General features: G+C 54.7%; 1 protein-coding gene across 4 annotated transcripts in view; it reads left to right on the top strand.

The window, feature by feature from the left end:
- Positions 1 to 23,162, top strand: part of MYO5A (myosin VA) — a 115,933-nt gene that overhangs the window by 47,243 nt on the left and 45,528 nt on the right. For all 4 annotated transcript variants that reach the window (XM_061553873.1, XM_061553872.1, XM_061553871.1 and 1 more), the window contains exons 2-14: positions 5,673 to 5,783; positions 6,733 to 6,898; positions 9,050 to 9,194; positions 14,194 to 14,350; positions 16,823 to 16,966; positions 17,207 to 17,288; positions 17,516 to 17,623; positions 17,941 to 18,053; positions 18,816 to 19,081; positions 19,887 to 19,968; positions 20,228 to 20,368; positions 20,811 to 20,936; positions 21,514 to 21,597. In XM_061553873.1, coding sequence (XP_061409857.1) covers positions 5,673 to 5,783; positions 6,733 to 6,898; positions 9,050 to 9,194; positions 14,194 to 14,350; positions 16,823 to 16,966; positions 17,207 to 17,288; positions 17,516 to 17,623; positions 17,941 to 18,053; positions 18,816 to 19,081; positions 19,887 to 19,968; positions 20,228 to 20,368; positions 20,811 to 20,936; positions 21,514 to 21,597 — 1,725 coding nt within the window. The remainder of the gene's footprint in view (positions 1 to 5,672; positions 5,784 to 6,732; positions 6,899 to 9,049; positions 9,195 to 14,193; positions 14,351 to 16,822; positions 16,967 to 17,206; positions 17,289 to 17,515; positions 17,624 to 17,940; positions 18,054 to 18,815; positions 19,082 to 19,886; positions 19,969 to 20,227; positions 20,369 to 20,810; positions 20,937 to 21,513; positions 21,598 to 23,162) is intronic.

Here is a 23,162-nt window from a genome sequence, read left to right as displayed (position 1 = left end):
GGGGCCATGTCGCCTCGGGGTGCCGTTCTCCTCGACAGCGGGGGACGACGCCTCGACAGGACGCCGGCCCTCCTCTTCCTCCTCCCAAGCTCCAGCACCATGATCCGGCGAGTCGCGGCACCTCACATGTTTGGCCAACGCACCCACCTGTCGCACACTCTCGCACCGTAACGAACGGGGGGCCGGTGGGGCGCTGCGATGGACCGGCGCGGATCACTGCGGGGACTCAAATCGAGCCCGAGCGGTGGTCCGTGTTGGCCCATCGCGTGGTGGCCGCGGCGTCGGGATCGTCGGCCGTGGTCGGTTACATTGATGGGGTGGAGGTACGCATCATAGTCGATACAGGGGCATCGGCGACAATTATTTCGGAACTAATTTACAATATTCTACCGGTGCAGAGCCGTCCTTTGCTACCGGTTAATGTCCCTTTCTATGCCGCTAACGGGGGCTCTCTCGGCATCGTGGGACAGATTCGAGCGCAAATTTCTATCGGGGACATCAAATTGTCGGGGCCGATTTTTGTCTCCTCCTCACTGGCAGTTCCGTGCCTGCTGGGGACGGACTTCTTGGGCAGGATGCCAATTCGTATTTTGATCGACCAAGGATGCATTGAGCTTCCGTCGGGGCGACGTATGGCGTTCCTGCCTTCCCCTGTAGCGACTCGGACGGCGTTCGCGACGGTACCGGCGTTCGTCGTAAAAACAGTGCGTGTGCCGCCGGGGGCACAAATGCTGGTACCTCTTAAACTTCGTAGGCCCTTCGCTAAGGGTGTTGGGGATCAGGGTGTTGTGCTGGGGCCGTCTAGGGCCGGGGTTAATGGGCCTCATTTAATTCCGGCCCAGACCATCGTAAGGGGGGACGAGGATCCCTTCATCGCGGTCCTCAATGTCGGGTCGCAGACAGTAGTGGTTCCCCAAGGGACTGTGCTCGCTCACGCGACGCCGGTGCCCTGCGAGGAACCTGCCGTGAACCACATTGACACTGCTGCTCGGACGCACCCGCATTCGGACGGCGATGAAGGGTGGCTCGACGCGCTTTGTGCGGGATCGACGAACCTGTCCAATTTAGAGCGCCAACGGCTTAGATCGCTGCTAAAGGAATTTTCCGACGTTTTCAGTCGGAATAAATACGATTTGGGTTGTACTCACCTGCTGCGTCACCATATTGACACGGGTGACAGCGCGCCTATTCGCCAAAATCCTTTTCGGTTGAGTCCCGCCGAAAAGGACCATGTCAAATCGGCTGTCGATGACATGTTAGCCGCCGACATTATCTCTCCCTCTACCAGCCCTTGGGGAGCACCGATTGTCCTGGTTAAGAAACAGGATGGCTCGTTGCGGTTTTGCGTAGATTTCCGTCGCCTTAATAAGGTTTCGGTTGCCGACGCATACCCGCTCCCACGGATGGACGAATCGCTGGACGCCTTGGCGGGAGCGCGATTCTTCTCCACACTAGATTTACTTTCGGGATTCTGGCAGCTTCCTCTGGACGATGATTCGAAGCCTAAAACCGCTTTCCGTACACCGCACGGCCTGTTCCAATTCAACCGGTTGCCGATGGGCTTACACTCAGCGCCAGCAACCTTCCAGCGGTTGATGGAATTGGTTTTGGCTGGATTGCAATGGGAATCGTGCCTGATTTATTTGGATGACGTAATTGTTTTTGGAAGAACCTTTGACGAACATCTCCAGAGGCTGCGGGCGGTTTTCCAAAGGATGCGGGCTGCTAATTTGAAATTTAAGCCCCAAAAATGCTATTTGTTTCGCGAGTCAGTGCGTTATTTGGGGCACATCGTGGGGCGCTCGGGTATTGCTACCGATCCCGCCAAAACGCAGTGTGTCAGCTCCTGGCCAATTCCGACCTCGGTGGGGGAGGTGAGGAGTTTTATTGGCTTCGCTTCATATTACCGACGGTTCGTCGCTAATTTTGCTACAATTGCCAAACCCCTACATGCTTTGACATCAAAAGGGGTTCGGTTCCACTGGGGTCGGGATGAGGAAGTAGCTTTCTGCTCCCTTCGGGATGCATTGGTGAAGGCTCCTCCTTTGACTTACCCCGATTTTTCGAGGCCGTTTTTGCTCGACACCGACGCGAGCAACACAGGTATCGGAGGCGTGCTTTCCCAGGTGGTTGATGGCGTGGAACGGGTGGTTGCGTACGGCAGTCGGGTGTTGTCTCCAGCGGAGCAAAAATATTGTGTCACCCGTAGAGAACTGTTGGCAATTGTTTTCTTCATCCAACAGTACCGCCCATATCTGTACGGTCAGCATTTCACTGTCCGTACGGATCATGCGGCACTGCAGTACGCCCTGAAGGTTCAACAGCCATCGGGACAATTGTCCCGATGGCTGGAGGTCCTCCAGGATTTCGATTTTGACACCACCTATCGTAAGGGCATTCGCCACACAAATGCGGACGCTCTGTCGCGCATGCCAACCACCTCCGAATGCGCATGCCTCCTGGGGTCGGGGCGTTGCAAGCCAGCTGGGGACATGACGGTTCCAGTCCTGGCGGCCGCCGCCGATGTTGACACATCGCTCCCCGATGAGATCGGGAAACAGGGAAGGGATTCCCTGCTTGGGTTGCCTGTGATTGAGTGGGGACGCCTCCAGATGGAGGACGCCTCCCTCCTCGCGCTGCGTCGTCGCGCCAGGGAGAGGGGGTGTGGGACGGGTGATGCCGACAATTGGGAAATACACGCGGGCTTGCTCATGCATTGGGACGGTAAATCCCACCGTCACCGGCTGGTAGTTCCTGCGGGGTTACGGGGTAAGGTGGTGTGGGCTGCTCATGAGCGCCTCCTCCACCTGGGTACCCAAAAGACCCTCGCCTCGCTCCAGCTGGATTTTTTTTGGCCGGGCATGACACGGGATGTCACGGATCTCCTGGCAGCATGCCCCCGGTGTGCGCAACGCAAACCACCAGCTCGGGAGTCGAACCCGCCGTTGCAGTCCATCACAGTCTCCAGGGTGAACGAACTCGTAGCGTTGGATATCCTGGGGCCGTTTCCCGCCACCCCTAGGGGCAATAGATATTTGCTAACAGGGGTCGAATACTTCACACGCTGGCCTATGGCCTGGCCCCTGGCAAATCAGTCGGCAGCAGCCATCGTGGACGCCTTTGTCCAAGGCTACGTCATGGACAAAGGTGCTCCGGAGCGGCTGCTGACCGACCAGGGTAAAAATTTTTCCGGGAACCTCCTCAAACAAGTCTGTGATCTCCTAGGTACAAAGAAGATTCGTACCTCTCCCTATCACCCACAAACTGACGGGATGGTCGAGCGTCTGCATCGTACCATCACGTCTATGTTGTCGCACCTGGTTTCGGAGTCACAGACCAATTGGGACTTGCAAATTCAAGGGGTCCTGGCAGCATATCGATTGGCCCCCCATGCTGCCACGGGATTTTCACCCTTCTTTCTCATGTATGGTCGCGAACATGACCCACCTGTTCGGGCACAGCTGCAGATCCCCGCGCCTCTAGGTAAAATTAAATTGGACGAGCACGTTAAATTTAACCTTCAAAAGCTAACTGAGGCGCGGGATGCTGCCATGCTCAATTCCCGCATGCGCCAAAAGGCGAATGAGCGCCTCAGACTTGCGCGCGCGCACGTGCTGCAGTGGAAGCCAGGGGACAGGGCATGGCTGCACTGTCCCCAGGTACCGCTTGCGACCTCCTCGAAACTGGTACGGCCATGGCGGGGCCCCGTCGAGGTGGTCGAGGTTTTGCGACCGCAGTGCGTTCGTATCAAGTGGGGGAGGCGCCGGTGGTTCGTTCACCCCTCTAGACTAAAACCCTTCGTTGCGGTGCGGGACTCTGCTCCACACGCGCAGGGCCAAGCATGTGAGGGGTCGACCGACCCGGAGGGTCCGCCTCTGTTGATCTCACCTGACGTCTTGCCGGTTGCCCCGCCCCCAGGTTCTCCCGGAATGACGGGCTCGCGCACATCCCTCACGGGGGATGCCGAGGGTCCCGCCACTCCAATTGCGGACTCGCCTCGGATGGGACAGCGGCCACCGAATGGTCCGCCATCTGAGGTTGGCCCTTGTGACGGGCCTGCGGCAAGGACGCGCGCTAAAATGCGCAGACTCTTATAAAAACACTGGAACGCGAACAAGAAGTGAAAACGAAACGAAAATAAGAAGAAAATTTTTTTTATTTTTTTTGCGTTTTCTGGTACACTTTCGTGTGCTATTGTTGCTGGACGCTGCGTTCGTGTGGCGCTCTTGGCGCGTTGTTGTATTATGGCTGTGTGTGTGTGTGCGTCTTGTGTGCGTGTTGTGCGTGCGCTGAGGGTTCCGGGAAATGTACATATCTTGCCTCTACGGATTTCGTATTTATTCGAGGGGGGGGGGCGCGTCGGTTTGTTCTCACTTTAGGGGCATTGTTAGTGTTGTTGTTTAATTCTCGTTCTGTTAAATGGAAAAAAAATGGGGCACACACGGGGGGAGTCAAGGGGTAAAGATTCATTTGTTGAAATTGTTGCAGCCGGGACGGCTGCGAGCTATGCGGGGGGGAGTGATGTAGGGACGTTGGAGAGAGGGCCGTTATGCATGGCAGCCTATGGGAAAGAAACACAGTGGGCGGGGCTACGTGTGTGCACAGGGAGATGCCCTCTGCGACGTCCGAGCCAGACACCCTGGGGGGGGGCTGGTTCGGCGTTACGATCCCCCGGGGCCCCACCCCTCAAGGAGGGTTGGGTATAAAAAGGGGTCGTTATATGGGCTTAGTCAGTTATGTTATAGTTAAGCTAAGAAGTCGGAAGACGTCGTAGCTAGAGCCCTGGACTCCCCCTGATCGCCGCCCTTATCAGGGCCCCACGGGATCAGGCTCGAGCCAGTGGCGTGGTCCCGTGAACCAGAGCCAGTGCTCTGGGACTCCGGGTACCGAGCCCGATTACCAGTGTCGGGCCAGACAGCCTCCCCTAGCTCTTAGTGGAGGACTCAGGGGATAGGCTATGGATAGCTAGGGGTATTCCCTGAGTTATACGGGTGAGGGGGCCGCTACCCCCTCTAGGGCTGTCCTGTACTGGCAACTTGTTAAATAAATATACGTGTGCCTCAACTCCGTTGTCAAGCGTCCTCGACGGGTACTTCACCAGTGCAGCAGAGGGCAGCGCTGAAAACTACATCGCCGTAATGTACCATGCTCCCTCCGATGTCTTCCCCGACCGGCGTGGTGAAGTATGGTCCAATAACTCCCAAACGCGGTTGCTGCGCACGGCACGTCGAGCTTCGAGCCCGGCCACCCGGTTTTGGTTTGTGACCGCGGCTAATGTCATTGGCCGAGTTCTACCTCGACGGGTCTTGGTTCCCTCTCTCCAAACAGCCGCCGACCGAGTCAGGTGGCCTACGGTCGAATAACCGCCGCGGCTAATGGTGCGCTCGCTTCCCAGCCCCCTACCTGCCGATTCTAGCGGGATTCCGATGATTTTCAAACCCTTTCGACCGCAAGGCAAATGCTGCATCGGAATACATTTTTCCGCGACGAAGAAATGTTATGAAACGGTGAACAGTGGCTGTCATTGAGAATGGAGTATGGGGGGGAACCCTTCTTCCACCAGTGGATTGATGAAGGTCAACACTACTTTATTTTTGTGGACTCACACAAGAGGTGCTCAAGCGTGTATACGCGTCTGTGCCCGTCTGTGCGCGTGCGTGGCCTCGTTGCAGCTCACCAAGGTATGGATCCCGCACGCGGACGAGGTGTGGGTGTCGGCGGAGATCTGCCAGGATTACCGCGACGGAGACCGCCTGCTGCAGCTTAGGCTCGAAGATGGCAGGGTCAGTCGCGCACCCTTCACACGCCACACAGGGCAGCACCACCGACACCAATGATCCCCTTGTGTCGTTCACACACCGTTTGGGCAAGTGCTGTTAGCGATAACCTATGAAGACCGGCACGGCACACCAGTGGGTGGGTGGCCAGCACCACGCCCGGCCACCTTTGTCTCCCCACTGCTGATGTTTACAACTCCGCACCGGGTACTCATCTGAGGCTGAGTCGACTTAGGGGAGGCCCAGGACTGATCGTCACTGGTGTTGGCCCACACAGACAACCAGCACACACACACAGATGGCCACTCTCTAAATTACACAAGATTAAAGTGGTTCATTTAATTGCATTTGTAAAGCGTGATTGAAATCTAAATTATACATCCCAGCCCTGAGTCCAAGAGGCATGGCACAGCGATATTGTTGGTGTACACATACCAGGATACCAGACGTTAGATGCCTTATTAAATGATAAGAAAGGTTTATACCCTCTCTGGTATGAATACAAGAGGTGTTAAGATATTCAAGCACCAAATAGACACCTTTTACAAGTCATCAAGTCTGCGTTAACCACACATGCTCGTGGTAAAAAAATGCAAGCATATGCTTTGACAATAATGTTTGCACTGTCCTTGAAACTGATTGGCCTACACCTTACACAGATTTGACACCTTGTATGTATGTTGAAATTGATGATGACGATGATGATGACGATGACGACGATGATGACGATGACAACGATGATGACGATGACAATGATGATGATGAGGATGACGACGATGATGAAAATGACAACGATGATGACGAGGATGACTATGATGATGATGACAATGATGACGACTATTACAATGATAACGATGACGACGACAATGACGACGATGACGATGACAACGATGACGATGATGATGACGACGATGACGGTGGTGCATGGCATGCGGTGCGTCTCCCCGCGAGGCAGGTGGTGCAGCACCCGCTGGAGGGGGGGCAGCTCCCGCCCCTGCGCAACCCCGACATTCTGGTGGGAGAGAACGATCTGACGGCACTCAGCTACTTGCATGAGCCGGCCGTGCTGCACAACCTCAAAGTCCGCTTTGCCGAGTCCAACCACATATACACGTACTGCGGTATGCGCGCAACACCTGCTGCATGCGTCACGGGCACTGGTCACGTGGGGTGGTTGGGGGGGCAGGGTGGGAGAGTTCGGGGGGGGCCGTGCTGCTCGTAAGGCCCAGCACTGAGCTGCTGGCACTGCTGAGATTCTAGATTTAATTCCGGATGATTAAACCGAGTCCTGTCACGTACCGAGTTGCCGTTCTCAGCCCGGTCACTTACGCTTGACTGCATAACAAACATACAAAAAACCACGCGCATGTCAAAACTGCCTTTACAGTTAAATCGGCGAATTTTCAGCTCTCAGAGTTCATCATATTGGTTTGACTGTAATGCGATGAATGTTGCTGTCAGTGGCAGGTATTGGGTGAGAGAGTGCCGTCCGCCTACTACTGTGTGGAACCGAGGTCGCTTGACACATTCTCGGAGGGAGCTTTGTGATCTTCACCTCCGCGAGCCGTCCTCTCACACGAGTTGTTTCCACTTGCCCCGCGAGAGTTCTGGACGGTCAAACTCGGCACGCGATGCCGGTCGCTCAATCCGGGTGAAATCGGGCAAAAAAAGACGAACAAAGATGTTGCCGAAGCAAGCAATGCAGCAGTACTCGTTTTTGTTACCCTGAAAGAGTGACCACCATTGACTTTCACAAGGGTGGTACTCATTTAATATTTTATTTTGTCTCATTCTCAGTTTATCGACCAATACGATGACTTGACCCCTTACTGGGATTTTAACTCTCAACCATCTCAGTTGTGAGTCAAGAGCTGTCACCATCGTGGCCTGCACCCCCTCGCTGGTTTCAGTAGGCCACAAGAGTTGGCATGGCCGTGTGTACGGGTCACAGCCGGCACCGTTAGGATCCTGGGTTTGAATGTGAGAAGCCACCTGGGGTTAAACGCCGTTCTCTGGTCGAGTGAATTTATTTGATTAGCTCGGTCATAGTGAATTGTAGCAACGCTACTATCTCATACATTTCATTTAGCTACTCACCTTCTCGAAGCCCAGGGCAGAGAGGTAGGGTGCCACGGTGGTGAGATGTAAACTACCTTGCCTGGTATACAGGAGGTCGTGGGTTCGATCCCGACCCAGACACCTGCTGTATATTTGGAGTTTGCGTGTCCCTCTCTCATCATCATCATGGTGGCTAGGAGATGTTAACTGCCTCGCCTGGTATGCAGGAGGTCGTGGGTTCGATCCCAACCCTGACGCCTGCTGTATATTTGTTGTGTGTCTCTCTCTCTCCCGTGGTCGAGTGGATTTTCCTCCCAGTCCTCCCGTTTTTCCCTCCACAATTAGAATCGTGCGTTTAGAGAATCTGGCTGCTATAATATCCACACGATAAGCCACTTTGTTGGGCTTTCATTTGTGGCCAGGTGCTCTTATGAAAAAGAGCTATAAATAAGAAAAATCTTTGGCTTTTAGTTTCACACTTGTGAGCAAATTAGAAATGTCAGCCGTGTGGCGACGCACGCTCCATGTGGCCGGAAGAGACTCCAGCTCGTGGTTGGTTGAGCGTGTGACTGTCTGTGCCCAGTCGTCAATGACTGCATGAAAACAACACGGACATGAATGTTTTCTCTCACTTAAGTTGGATGAGCCCAGCCTTGAGGACTAAATGCATAAGCAGACATGCATACTTTTTCATGATAATATATTATTAAGTTAATTAATAGAGAGCCCCCCCCCCCCCCCCCCGTCAATGCGCTCCTTGATTAATGCCGCACCACGCTGTGTCGGTCATGGGGGGGGGCGGGGGGAGGAGGAGGGGGAGTGGTTGGTTGACCATACTTCACCATTCCGATCAGTGCCGCTCCGTGACGGTGCCGGTTGCGTTCTCGCTCGCCACCGACGTTCGGCATGGCTGGGGGAGGGGGTGGGGGGGTAATCGAAACTCGCGTCACCGTTTGGAGCGCATCATCGCACGAGCCACGTGGCCACCGCTGCACCCCCCCCCCCCCCACGCTGTGCACGTCGGATGTAAACGCTGACGTTTGACGTTCCACTTTCTTGCACCGCATGCAGGTCCACCGCCTAGGGGATGAACAGAGGTGGGCCCCGTTGGGCGAGATAGCGCAATAAGCGCTCGCGCGATGGACTCGATGATGAGTTCGATGTGTTCGCCCCGGACCGCCTTCCCTTAAGTCGGCTCGTCGTTCTCACCGCAGGCATCGTGCTGGTCGCCATCAACCCTTACGAGCAGATGCCCATCTATGGCGAGGATATCATCTTCGCCTACAGCGGGCAGAACATGGGCGACATGGACCCGCACATCTTTGCCGTCGCTGAGGAGGCCTACAAGCAGATGGCACGGTGGGCCCCCCCCACGCCTGGGAGGGAGGAGAGGGGGGCCGTGCCCCCCCCCTCCCCGTCGGGGAGGGAATGGGGCAGGGAAGAGCACCGGGGCAGGTCCACAAACTTTGGATGTACATTTCAGTGGCCGTTCGTGCGACGATGGGAGTGGATATTTACTTGGACGTAGCGTTTCGGCCAATTAGGACTATAGTTGACCATCTGTCGTGTGTGCTAAGACGAACTAACTTTCATTCACGTTGGGATGGTAGTGGTGCATTCAGTTGCGTGTGTGGGCCTGTGTTAAACCCTTGTTAATGAAAAAAATAAGCTGTAGGTTTAACACTTTTCCCCAGTGGCTTGCCGGAACAGAGCAACGCATCTCCCCCCTCCTGCACCCCGTAGCCAGAACCTCCATCTGGCCGTAGCGAGCGCACGATGGGGCCCCCATGGTGCCCCCGCACGTCGGAGTTGACTCAGTGGCTGGCGTAGCGATGGCCGCGGTGCGTGCGTGCGTGCGAAACGCGAGTGTTGCTTCACGGCGTGGTTGCGCACGCAAGGAGCCTGCTGCGCTGCGTTGAGGTTTCTAACGCGTGGCTGCTGGGAGCTTTGGCGGTCGCTCTCTCTCCGTCTGCTTGGGATTCCACGTGCCGCTTAAATTTCCTCTACAAACGCAAAAAGAACCACTCGAAATGTGAAATGCCTTAACGTTCTTTAAGAAGGACTTCAAACTCTGCGAGGTGTTTGGGAATGAGGTGTGTGGGAATGAGTGAAGGAATGAGGGGTGAGGGAATTACTCTTACGTTCTCACGCCCATGATGTTCTGGGTGAAAGATTCCAAATGACTACGACCATTATTGGTCTTCTCACGGGAATGAAAATGGGCGGCGTCGCTACTCTCGGTGTAGAATTACGACGTCGTGAAGCGCGCCGGGTTCAATATCCACGCGGTGACCAGGCACACGGAGACCGACACAAGGCCCAGTGTGTGCACGTGCGTAGATAAGACGGCGGCGCTGGCCGCTGGCTCGAATGCACGCCGGTCACACAAAGGTCCTCTCTCTCTCTCTCTCGTCAACAAAGCGCGCGTCCCCGTCTCACTGTCTCTTCCAGTCAGGTGGAGGTCAATGAGCTGGGTGACCGTTAAGCGTGTAACCCCCCCTTCACCCCCCCCCCGCTCCCCCCCACCCCCACCCCCCCTGTGAGTAAGGTTCGATGGCCACCGTGGTGCGACCGAGTGGGTTTTCGCAGTTGCGACCGAATTGGCCCTGCGTTGCGCTCCCGGTGGGAATCTGCCGGCACGTCATGCACGTGCGTGGCGCCGCACTGCTTTCGCGCCAACCGCGCTAATCGGAGGTGCAGGGGAAGGACAACAAACTCAACACCAAAAGCAGTTCTAAATAAATTAGTTTTCAATCTGGATGATGATTTAAAAATGCACAGCTCCAGTGGCTTCCTAATATCGGAAGGAAGAGCGTTCCAGACGGCCGCAGAAGCGCATCTGAAAGTGCACGATGCAGTGTGTGAGTCCATTGGCCTACGTGTGATGAGTCTATGGGTCTTTGTGTGTGTGTTGAACTTCTTACGCACCGTACATGGCCAATCGCGTTAATCGGAGGTGCGGGGGGACGACAGCAAACTAAACACAAAAAGCAGAGTTTTCAATTTTTTCCCCGCACCTCCGAATCGCACGGTCGGCTACGTATGGTGTGAAAGAGGTTCAACATACATACACACACACACGTACGTCCGTACGTACGTCAGACAACGTGCCCAGCGCCACGCGGCGGTACACACGCAGATGGCGCGTCGGAGAGATTAGCCACCTTAGTGGTGCCTTCTGGGTAACTTTGAGCGTTGACAAGTTGGCAAGGATGCAAAGCGAAAACTCTTTTTTTATTTCACCCAAACTCCGGAATATAAAATGGAATATGAAATTAATAAATTGACTTGCAATGTCGTAGGCTGGGGGAGGGTAGGGGAGGGGGAGGTGGGGTTGGCATGTGGGTTGACATCACCATGGTAACAACGGTTTGCGATACAATGGTACGCCTTGTTGCGCGGTACATGGTGATGGTGCCGGACTGCATTGTCTTATAATAGAGTTCAATCCCTCTTATCTGTGACTCTCATTTCCAAAGTTGCCATCATCATCCGTTCGATCAGGCCGATCTACAAGTCTTCCCCTTTTACCGCAGACGAGCTCCTCCAGTTGTCGGCGATTGTGCAGATGAGGGGAATGGGAGACAGTGGATAAGTGCAATCGTCTTCCCGTTATCCATGCATCAGCCCTTCCTGTTATCCGCCACGTTGAGATCTTTGTGGTTGTGTTCCAGTGGCACTTGTGCATTGTGTTGCTCAACAGCGACGCACTTCAATGCTCAAAATCCTCACGCGTGGCATTTCACTAATTATCGACACTTGCAGGTCCAACCGCGCTGTGGTCAGAAGTATTTTTGTCAGAACAATAATAGCGATGACAGTACGTTGTCTAAATGCCCCTTTTTTTCAATCCTACCAAAACCTCATTTATTCCCACACGCACACGACAGCGTACAATGCGATTCATCTCCGACATCGCGCGCAGGAATTTAACGCTTTGTTTTAACGTCGAGTTTTTAGCTCTTATTGTCGTTTACAAAATAAAAACATCAACAAAGGAAAGGCAGGCACTGAGGCTGAGCTGTTGGAGATTTCGTGAGCACATTTTGGCTGAGATCGATCACGTGGAATGCGTCGTGTTGCGACGAGCGGGGCGACTTTCAACAAATTACGGGGATTTACCCGTGACATTTTAGTTTTTAATCAAAGGTAGGTGATTATCTACATTGCTAAGAGCGGCATCTGATGCGGAGCTTTACCGCGTTGTCCTCAGTCTCCGCTGCCGCGTTTCTTCTCTCCCGGGATGGTTGTACGCATCGAGCAAGGCAGGTTCACTGGCGGTGCCAGCGGGGGCGATAGACTCAGAGTCTCGCCGACGGGCATCGGCGCTGCGTGGTCCGGCGGCTGGGGGTGAGCCGGCTCGGTTGAGTTCCCCCCCGCTGAGAACGATGAATTTGTGGTCCGCTGAACGGAACGATGATCTGCACCGTCGCTGTCTTGGCGATGAGCGGCGCAAGGCTGATGCCCACATGCCGGGTGGTGCAGTGAGCGCGGGGCACAGCCCAGCTCCCCTCCCAATGCTTCGCAGGGCCCTGCAGAGTCTTCAGCGCACGCAGCTCGTGGATTACGTTCCGGTTGTTGACGAGAGAGAGGTGAAAGGTAGCGCGTGCCAAGTTCTTGTACAAATTGGTATGAAACAAGTTGTGCGTTATTCTGTGCTTTTTTTTACTTTAAATAACAAAGCAAATATTGTAGCCCCATCTTACTCCAAATACATCCGTGTAACACCAAATTATGATTATTATTACGCAGAGTTTTGTGTCACGGGGCACTGGGCCGAGGATGGAGACCTGTAGAACTTCACAGCACTCTGGGAGTTTTATGAGAGCACGATAGCCCTCATAGTAACCTCCCCGGTGTTTCGTTCGGTCTTAATTCTAATTCAGAGCTGCCCTCTTCACCATCCGTGGTCTATATTCCACATCGGGATGCCTTTCACTATCGGGACTTGCATTGGTCCAGGTTTGTCTTGAGAGCGTTTAACTAAGGCCGTGCCGTTACGTTTGTATGGTTTGCTCATAACAGAGTTCAACCCTTGCCACCCCGATGCATGAAGTTTGCAGGATAATTGGGAATAATTGTGCGTCCTTTGCAAATGCGGTGGCTTTTTACGTCTCAGACGGGTCTGCGGTCAAACTAGATTTGTTCCGTGGGCATTTTAAAAGCACTGTCGCTTGGCATTTGTCATGGGCCACCTGCTGGAAGTTGTGTGGTAGTGGGAGGCACAGCTGGGCTCGTGCAAGTTTCAACATGAATTTGTTTAACCGGGTGGGAACGCAAGAGATCAGAACAGCCTCATTGGCAAGCAATACCCTGTGGGGCATTCGTGTGCGAGTATGGAGCGATGATGTTTTTTCCTTCCACATTTAAGAATCGACATCACGCGTTTCGTGTATTTGGCTGCTGTAAATTTAGACGTGACGATAAGCCACTTTGTTGAGCAATCATTTGTGATGGCCGGGGCGCTTCTGAAAAAAGAGCTCAGTGGGCCTTACCTGGTAACTTAAAAAATAAAGCGTAACAAGTTCCGCTATACGTGTACTCTATAATGCCAATTGAGTAACTTGCGGTGTTATTTTTTAAATTAAATTTCTACCCTGACGCCAGCCGGCACACAACGGCCTCGCCTTGTGGAATGACGTCCGGGATCTGTGACGTCCACTACGAAGCGGGTGGCGCGTAGTGGTTTCGGTGTGGTTATTCCCACCCCATTCATAACCAGCGCGGCCGCCATATTCAAAGCGTGAACCTCTGCAGCGAGCGGCGAATGCGCTGCCCGATGCTGCCATTTACAGATACCAGTGGTTCAAGCCGCTGCATTACACAGCCCGGCAGAGACGCACAGAACAATAACCAGTGCTATTTAACTAATTGGCATCAGTTTTTAAAAAATATCTCAATGCAATTTTTTTTATTGTCCCAGCTTAACATTATCAAGTAATCAGTGAAGTAAATGTTTATGGTTTCCTGTGTCGTGTGTCTAAGTGGCATGTCAGAGCACACGAGTGCATAATCGGAAGGTTACACATTTAATTGCTGGCCAAGTAGCATGTGGCAGAGAAAAAAAATGTTTGTAACGTTGTTTGGACGGCCAACTGCGTTTGTTTTCTTCGGATAAGCTCGTACCCAGCGCATGAAGGTGGAATGTTGACTTATTGCTCATGATGGCCAGAAGAGACAGCACGGCCTAATGTTCAGTTGAGCATGGACACCACTCTGGACTTGATGGTTATCTTCCATTCATAACATAAAAACAAACTGCAGCATCATCTCTGTCCAGAGTGGGGTCTCTCGCTGTTCCACGGAGGTAACCGTCGAGGTAATGGCCGTCCCGGTTTGCCCCGTCGCGCGTCGCCAGGGATGAGAAGAATCAGTCGATCATCGTGAGCGGGGAGTCGGGCGCCGGCAAGACGGTGTCGGCCAAGTACGCGATGCGATATTTCGCCACGGTCGGGGGCTCGGCCAGCGAGGCCAACATCGAGGAGAAGGTGCTGGCCTCCAACCCCATCATGGAGGTGAGGAAGGGCCGCATGCACTGCCACCCCTCACGCCGCACGCACTGCCACCCCTCACGCACTGCCACCCCTCACGCACTGCCACCCCCCACGCCTCATTCCTACGACCACCGGACCGGACCGACCGACCGCTCTGACATGCTTCCTCGCGCTGATCGGTTGCGCCCACATTCCTCTCGACGAGGGTGCAATCCCTTTCCCCCCCCCCCCCCCCCCCCCGCTTTGAGGAAGTGCTGCCCCCTGCTGTGCGTTGAACATAGGGCTCACTCAGAGGGATCTAAGTCGTAGTTCTATTACATCCACGTCCATCCGTGGCGACTTGTCAAGCACGAAAAAGGTTTATACAGCTCTGCTAGATACCCGGACGGGTGCTTTTGCTGCATGACACGAAGCTGGCAGCACGAACGGGATACAATTAGGATTGATTTTTGTTTTTATGTTGCGCCACAAACCAGTTCGAGCACCGGACCAAAAGTTTAGGATGTGGGGTGGGAGGGGCAGAAGAGGGCATGAGGGCACGCAGGTCACACAGTGGAGGCCCACCCTGGCCGTTCATGTTCACTCCGCTTCTTTCCCATCTTCTCCTTGTACCTGTCGGCGCGATGGAGTTGGCAGGACATGAACCACACTGGCAGTGGTTTGCTTGCTAAGTTACGGTGGTGATTGCTTGCCGTTTGATTCGATGGCTGCGGATCAGGTTCGATTCCTGACCGTGATGCCCCGTCAATAATGACATTTGGTTGCTGACCCCCAGTCTGGGCCTCTTCCCAAGTCTGTCGGCCTATCACTCTAACATCCATAAGCCTTAATGTTAAAATATAACTTTAAAAGCACTAGGACTTAATTTAAAACTAACGTATGTTGAAATTGCCTACAAAAACCGTCCTGAAGTTGCAGCATAGTGGCGTTTGCGGATTTGGAGCTGGAGTGCGAACGTTTGCGTGTGTAGCTTTCATTCCTTTGCTCTGGTCACGTGTGAGCGGCGAGAGAATTCTAAGTGATGCACGCGACGTTCCAGCGGCATGGCTCGTGAGGCAATGCGGCTGCCTGTTTATTCAACCAGTCCTGCCGAGCACCTGAATTCAAAGTCCGGGGAACTCGTGAGATGAAAGCTTCCTCCCCAAAGGTTCTCGGCTTTCTCATCGTTGACTGGTGAATTTATATTTCTCGACCAATTCGTCGTACATTTGAAATGATAATTTAAGTCATTAATCCCCTCCAGAGAACGAGCACGGCGCTCGATCCACGGTGTCGAGGAAGCGCCGTTTGATGTTGGGAAGCTTAGTGTTGGACAGAAATATAATTGAACTCCTCTGGTCGAGCCGTCCACATTAATTTGCTAAGGTGGCACGACCGCTCCTCTCTCGTGTGTGTGTGTGCTGGAGGAAGTTTCTTGGCTTCACGCCGTGGCTCCGACAACAGCAACACCGAATTAGGAAACGTTCGGTGTCAAATTTTTTTAAACATAAGCTTTGGCAGTTAAAGAAAATGATCGCGCCAGTCCCACGCTAAGATGACTTTGGAGTTTGATGACCGGCGGGTGCAACAACAATGAGCGCGAGGAGTTTTCCTCATTGAGAAAAAAAATCACCCCCTCCCAGCGCAGCCCCGAAGTATGCGAGTGGTGGGCGTGGGTTGGTGGTGGAGGGAGGCGGTGGCGCAGCGGTTAGTGCACCGCGCTACGAACCCAGCAGCCGCGGTCAGATCTACGGCCGCTGTGAACATCAGCGATGCGAGGGACATCTGATTCAGTCGTGGGCTCCCCCCCCCCCACCCCTTCACCAATGGTTCCCTCACGAATAATTTTGCTGTGCGCACGCGATAAGATCTATACGAGGATATGTTTTTGTTGTGAGCCATTAGCTTTTAGCATTAATGCGAAGAGTGAAGATTTTTTTCCCACTTCAGATTCACTTTTGAAAGCGGGGGCCAAAAACGCATGAAGGGAAGCGATAGCACAAGCCATTCCATCACCATCAAACATTACAAGGTCGCACTCATCGCACACACAAAGTGCATGCCACAAATGAATCGCAATGCCCTGCTGATCTCGTCATAAACCATCACATGAAGGCGGCGTTAGACGAGTCATCGAACAAAGACGGTCACCGCATCGGTGCTTTCAGATGCGCTTCTGCAGCCGTCTGGAACGCTCTTCCTTCCGATTTTTGGAAGCCGCTGGATCTACGCGCTTTTAAATCATCATCGAAATTGACAAACTAATTTCTTCCCCCGCACCTCCGATTTGCATTGTTGACTATGTACGGTGCGAAATTCTACATACATACATCATGATCCTCAGCCATGATCAGTCCACTGCTGGACGAAGTCTTTCTCAAGTCATCACCATCCCTTAACAGTCCTCCCACGTACCGATCCCTCCCCCGTGGCAACCTCGCCGCACAGCCGTGTGTACGTTGGTCACGCACACGCACACACGCACACACGCGATCTCTCGGTCTCCTTGCCCAGGCCATCGGCAACGCCAAGACGACGCGCAACGACAACAGCAGCCGCTTCGGCAAGTACATCGAGATCGGCTTCAACCGGCAGTACCTCATCGTCGGCGCCAACATGCGCACGTACCTCCTGGAGAAGTCTCGCGTCGTCTTCCAGGTGAGGGGAGTGGGCGCCTGTGCTCTCTGCCCGCCCGCCCGCACACTACTTGGGTAGCTGCACCCTTTACTACGAGCTGGGGATGAGGACGAAGCAAAATCCACGTGCGTGTATGTGCTGTGTCTGTATGTTGAACTTCTTTCGCACTGTACGTGTTGTCCGTGCGTGTGTGCTGCGTCTGTGCGTGTATGCTGTATGTCCGTGCCTGTGTGTGTGCGTGTGCTGTGATGCCGAGGGTAGGCGGAGGAGGAGCGGAACTACCACGTGTTCTACCAGCTCTGCGCCAGCGCCGAGCTGCCCGAGTTCAAGGAGCTCCGCCTGGGTGAGCCGGCCAGCCGGGGCCCCTCCATGCCCCCACGCTCACGGCATGCTCGCTCCTTTTTTAACTCGTCATTGTAGTACTGTAGTCAAAATATTCATACTTTGCCTGCCCGGTGTCGGCCCGTTGCTGGAGAGCCCCACGGGGGCGAGGGGTGTTGCACGACCGCCCGCTGGCGCTTGCGTGAGCGGTCCCCGCGTGCCGCCCTCTCCCTCCCGCTCCCCGCGCAGAACCGGCGGAGGCGTTCGCTTACACGGCGCAGGGCGGCAACGCGGTCATCGAGGAGGTGGACGATGGCGAGGACCTGGAGCGCACTCGGCGAGCGTTCGCGCTCCTGGGTGGGTCGCGGGGCCGCACGGCCGAGTCGTGACGCCGTCTCGGAATTCAAGTTACCGCGAGGGCCGCTTGACGCCCCGGGTCGACGCGCGCGTTCTGTGATCGCAAATGTTCGCGCGTACCGATTTACAATACTGCTGTGGAAATCCCATCGGCTGTTTGGCGAGAATAAGAGTAATACTCATTGCAGCATGTTTCAAGATTCTGCTACGTGGGCAAAAGCTTCATTGTGCTGTGCTGCGTCTCTGTTTGTCGCCACTCGGGGCGTGACTGCATGCGCTACCCGTCCCCGCCGTCCGCCTCCGTGTGCCTCCCGCAGGTATCAGTGCGAGCTATCAGATGGGGATATTTAAGATCATAGCCGGCATCCTTCACCTGGGCAACGTGGACGTGCAGTCGCAGGACCGTGAGCAGGAGACCTGCTTCGTCAACGTGAGTCGCTTGCGGGATGCGCGCGCCGCAGGCTCGCACGGCAACCCCAGACGCGTGTACAGCAAATTAATAAAGGTGCAGCCCTGCAATGGAGTTCTCACTCGGGCCTCTACTAGAGGGAGCTCTCTATAGAGCTCTCTGAAGCTCACTCCAGTAGGAGGCCCGTGTATTTGGTCTACTCTTCCATGCTGGCTAGACGCTTTAGAAGAGGTGGGTATACCCACACTTTACCCCAACACACGTCCAACCTGCTGCTCCACTAACAGCGCTGTACCCATTGACACGCACGCACGCACACACGCACGCACACACACAGATGTACGCACGCACATGCACACACATGCGCACACTCGCACACACACTCACCGCACACGGACATGCATACGCACACACACTCACCGCACGTAGCCAACTGTGCTTAATTGGAGGTGCGGGGGAAGGATGATAAAGCATTTGAATTATTATTATTGTAATCCTTAGAAATGAAACGGGTGGCTGGAGTAGCCGTGACCGCACGATTCAAAACGAATTTCTTTAGAACTCATTTCTTTAGAACTGCTTTTTGTGTTTGGTTTGTTGTCCTTCCCCCGCACCACCGATTAGCGCGGTTGACAATGTACGGTGCGAAATAAGATCAACGTACATACATACAGTGGTGTAGTATGTATATACGCTACACTACACGATGATACACCGCACTACACCGCTATATTCGTATCTCCCCCCCCCCACCCCACCCACCGGCGGTGTCTCGCCGTGCAGAAGGAAGACAAGCACCTGAACATCTTCTGCGAGCTGCTGGGGCTGGAGAGGGACCAGATGGCGCACTGGCTGTGCCACCGCAAGATCTCGACGGGCGCCGAGACCTACGTGAAGCCCATGGGGCGCGCGCAGGCCCAGAACGCTCGCGACGCTCTCGCCAAGCACGTGTACGCGCAGCTCTTCTCCTGGATCGTGCTCCGCATCAACAAGGCGCTGCGCTCCTCCACCAAGCAGCACTCCTTCATCGGCGTGCTCGACATCTACGGGTGCGGGATGCCAGGCCCCTCCCCCCCGGCGGAGAGACGTGTGCCCATGCGTGTGTGCGTAGCTGTTAGCGCGCTGCGCTGCGAACTTGGCGACCCGAGTTCGATTCCCGCTCACGGCCAACACCGGTGACGATTATCTGAACCGGTCCTGGGCCTCCCCTAGGTCGACTCAGCCTCAAATGAGTATCTGGTGCCATGTGTAAACATCGTCACTGGGGAGACAAAGGCGGTCGGGCTTGGTGCTGGCCACCCACCCCCTCGTGTGCTGTGCCGGCCTTCATAGGTGGTCGCTAACAGCACTTGCCCCTACAGTCTGTTCAGACTATACAGGGGATCTTTGTGTGTGGGAGCGGTAGTGTAGCGGTTAGCGCACTGCCCTACGAAACCGGCGACCTGAGCTCCATTCCTGCTCACGGCCAATACCGGTGACGATTATCTGAACCAATCTTAGGCCTCCCCGAGGCCGGCACTGCCTCACATGAGCACCTGGTGTGTAGTTTCCCCAGTGTCGTCTTGTTTAACTGGGCCTCATTACAGCTTGACTGGGATTGCCATTTTTTGGAGGCCTTCGTCCAACAGTGGATTGACGCAGGAGGGTGGGGGGAGTCCACTATCACATTATTTACACACACATATTGATCTTGGGCTTTTTCATGCCCACGTGGTAGGAGATGGATGGGCTGCGTCAAGCCATAGATCCTGGGAAAGTCGTTTCTTGCTGGCAGGCCTTTAATGTCGACGAGGCGAGGAACGATGTTGTAATCGTCGTGAACTCTTCCGGTTCCGTGTCTGTTCCTCCGAACAGGTTCGAGACGTTTGAAATCAATAGCTTCGAACAGTTCTGTATCAACTACGCCAATGAAAAGCTACAGCAGCAGTTCAACCTGGTAAGTGTGCCACACGGAGACTAAGATCAAAGCGCCGGCCCGGTTGCTTGGCGCGGAGATTCCACAGGAGGAAATAAATCTCCCTGCCACGCTGACGGTTCGCTTTCGGCGAGGTGACGCGCGGCACCGCGAGCGTCTGTGTTGAGACATCGGTCGGCACACTCTCCGCATCCTTACTTGCCGGGGCGGTCAACAGCCGCACGCGCGCACGGACGCGCGTGCGTGCTCACGCGCGTCCGTGGTTTTTGCGACTTGGCAGCACGTCTTCAAGCTGGAGCAGGAGGAGTACATGCGGGAGGAGATCCCCTGGACGCTCATCGACTTCTACGACAACCAGCCGTGCATCGACCTCATCGAGGCCAAGCTGGGCGTTCTCGATCTGCTGGACGAAGAGTGCAAGGTGAGGGAGTCGTCGTCATTGTCACGCTCGTTTGCCGTCGTGATTCTGACACGTGTGTGTGCGTGTGTCGCCGATGACCGGTACCAGCGGTGTCAAGATCGGCCTCTGTGGAGGCGGTTCGTGAAGGATGCACGGGGAGTTTGGGGGCAGTCGCCATCCGGCAACGACAGGGGGCGGAGGAGGGATGCTCACAACAATGAGCGGAGTGGCTGGTGGCTAAAACGCAGCAAGTTGGCACAGTAGGGGGTGCAGGTGGCGCATCTGCCAACTTCCTCGGTCAACCTGGGTCTGTCCCGTGACCTCTTGCCAGCGGGCCTTCGACACTTCACGTGGCCTCAAAGTTCTGGCACAAATGCCGTGGCGACGTCACCGCTGCTTCGTGCTATTTTGCTTTCTCCCGTCGTTTAACGACGTCCTGCTGTTGTTGCGATTCCCGACGCAGATGCCCAAGGGCTCCGACCAGAGCTGGGCACAGAAGCTGTACGAGAAGCACCTCGGGCGTGGCAAGCACTTCCTGAAGCCTCGCATGTCCAACGTGGCCTTCATCATCTGCCACTTCGCCGACAAGGTGAGCGACTTGCGCAACGAGGCTCGCCCAGGGCCCCGCAGAGGGGGCTGTGGGGACTGCTGCAGATCGGTGACTGGGCCGTGGCTGGGTCACAGAGCTCGCAGGGTAGCGATGGTAGCGCCGATGTGTGGGCAAGCCAAGCACCCACAATAATCCCAAAAGTGATTACAAATTCACACAAGTAAAAATATACTTTTAAAGTACGTTATATAAAGATATGGGAAACATGGGGTTGTGGGTTCGATCCTGACCCTGATGCCTACGCTATATTTGGAGCGTGTCTCTCTCTCTCTCCCCGTGGCCACGTAGATTTTTCTCGGGGTCGTCCGTTTTTTCTCTCCACATTTAGAATCGACATCACGTGTTTTGAGTATTTGGCTGCTACAAATGTCCACGTGACACGCCACTTTGTTGAGCAATCATTTGTGATCGCCAGGTCACTTTTGAAAAAGAGCTTCATAGCTGAGTGGACCTTTCCTGGTAAAATAAAAAAATGTTTTTAGTTACAGTTCTGCGCATTTTCATCCGATGAGTGCCGTGTGTAACGGTGCCGCATGGGTGGTGCCACCCTGCCCAGGTGGAGTACCAGTGCGATGGCTTCCTCGAGAAGAACCGGGACACGGTCTACGAGGAGCAGATCAACATCCTCAAGGCCAGCCAGGTACGGCCGTCGTGGAGGGCGCGTGTTGGGGGGAGGCTCTCGTGGCCCTGAGCAGGCGCGGCGCTAGCCCAGCCAACTTTCCGGCCTCCTCCCCCAGTCCATGAGAATCCCCGTCCGCTGGAAATCACGTGTGCAGGTTGGCGCAAAAATGTGTCCCTCCTACATACGTGCGTTACTGTTTCGGAGGCAGCGGTATGTAGATGATGTGGCCATCGATATCCAAATCTGGCCAAACCAGGGCCGAGCCTGTAACGAGTGCCGCTTGTGGCGGGAGTGTGTCCGCATTTGGCGAGATGGGCAATCAAACCATGTTTGGCTCTGGTCAAAGCATTCGCTTGTAAGTGAAAGGCGCGATAGCCACGATAGGACCTTGCTAACACTCCAACAGGCTCTTGGCTTAAACAGGTGGATCTTAGACGTTACTGTGCGGTTGCCTCCTTGCTCAGGAGAGGTTGGAGCAGTTCGTGGGCCTCCAACAGCAGATGGTCTGGAGCCATTTATCGTTAAAAGTGATATTACATTTCTACAGAGTGGCACATATCATCTCGGAAGGTTGCGGACCGAGCTGACCCCAGACTGGGATTTTAGTTTAGCCCCCCCACCCCCCCCCTTGCAGTCACAACCAGAATCCGCTGCCACAGTGCTGCTTGGCCAGATATTTCCGCGTAGAAATTTGAAAGAAAAAAACAACAACAACCTCTGAGACGTTTTATACCTGACCAAAAAAAAAAGTGCCCCTTTTCTTGCAGAAAACAAAATCCCTCGGCGTGAGCTTTCCTCGCGGCCCCCTCTCAGCGGGGAGCGGGTTGCCCTCCTCGGCACCAGCCAATCACCGCTGGCGCCGACCAATCAGTAGTCTGCTTTTGTGACTCTTCTCTTCTCACGCTTGCGTTTGTGTCCTGTCCTCCTTGTCTCCACCCGACGGACACCCCCCCCCCCCCCCCCCGGCGGCGGCGAAATTCCACAGAAGGTAACCGGCACCGCTCGTCGGCACGCACGTGTGCCCCCACCACGCTGCCCCCGCTGCCTGCCGCTGAGCTTCTGCGTACCTCCTCGATTTGCATGTCCAAGACCGTCTCTCTGCTTGCGGTGTTTCATTTCACATTTAAACAAGCGCCGCCATCGCCGTCCTCGTCGTCGTCGGTGTGAACCAGCTCTGCTAAGTTGTTCGCAGGTCGTGCCGCGTGCGTTGCTCAGCGCGGTGTCTGACGTTGGCTCCCGAAGAGTTCAGAAAAATGGGGTGCAACAGTGGCGAGATGTGGCGAGATGTTAACTACCTGGCCTGGTATACAGGATGTCATGGGTTCGATCCTGACCCTGACACCTGTATGTTAGGAGTTTGCACGTCCTCCCCGTGGTCGTGTGGATTTGTCTCCGAGTCCTCCGGTTTCCCCCCCATGTTTTTTTATATTTGCCTGCTATAAATTTCCACATGAATATGAGCCACTTGGTCACTCGGTATTTATCTTGAGTTAGGTGAATCCCGTGCCCCCTTCGTGGGCGAGCATTCTGGCTTTGTTTCACGACCCCAAGGCAGAATGCGCCTCCAACGTTACCCCGACAGT

The sequence above is a fragment of the Lethenteron reissneri genome, chromosome 18 (genome assembly GCF_015708825.2).
Source record: "Lethenteron reissneri isolate LAM-NWPU_2019-01 chromosome 18, ASM1570882v1, whole genome shotgun sequence".
In the NCBI taxonomy this organism is placed as follows: Eukaryota; Metazoa; Chordata; class Hyperoartia; order Petromyzontiformes; family Petromyzontidae; genus Lethenteron; species Lethenteron reissneri.
The sequence above is the reverse complement of the archived record's forward strand: the minus strand, read 5'-3'. Positions and strand labels throughout refer to the sequence as shown.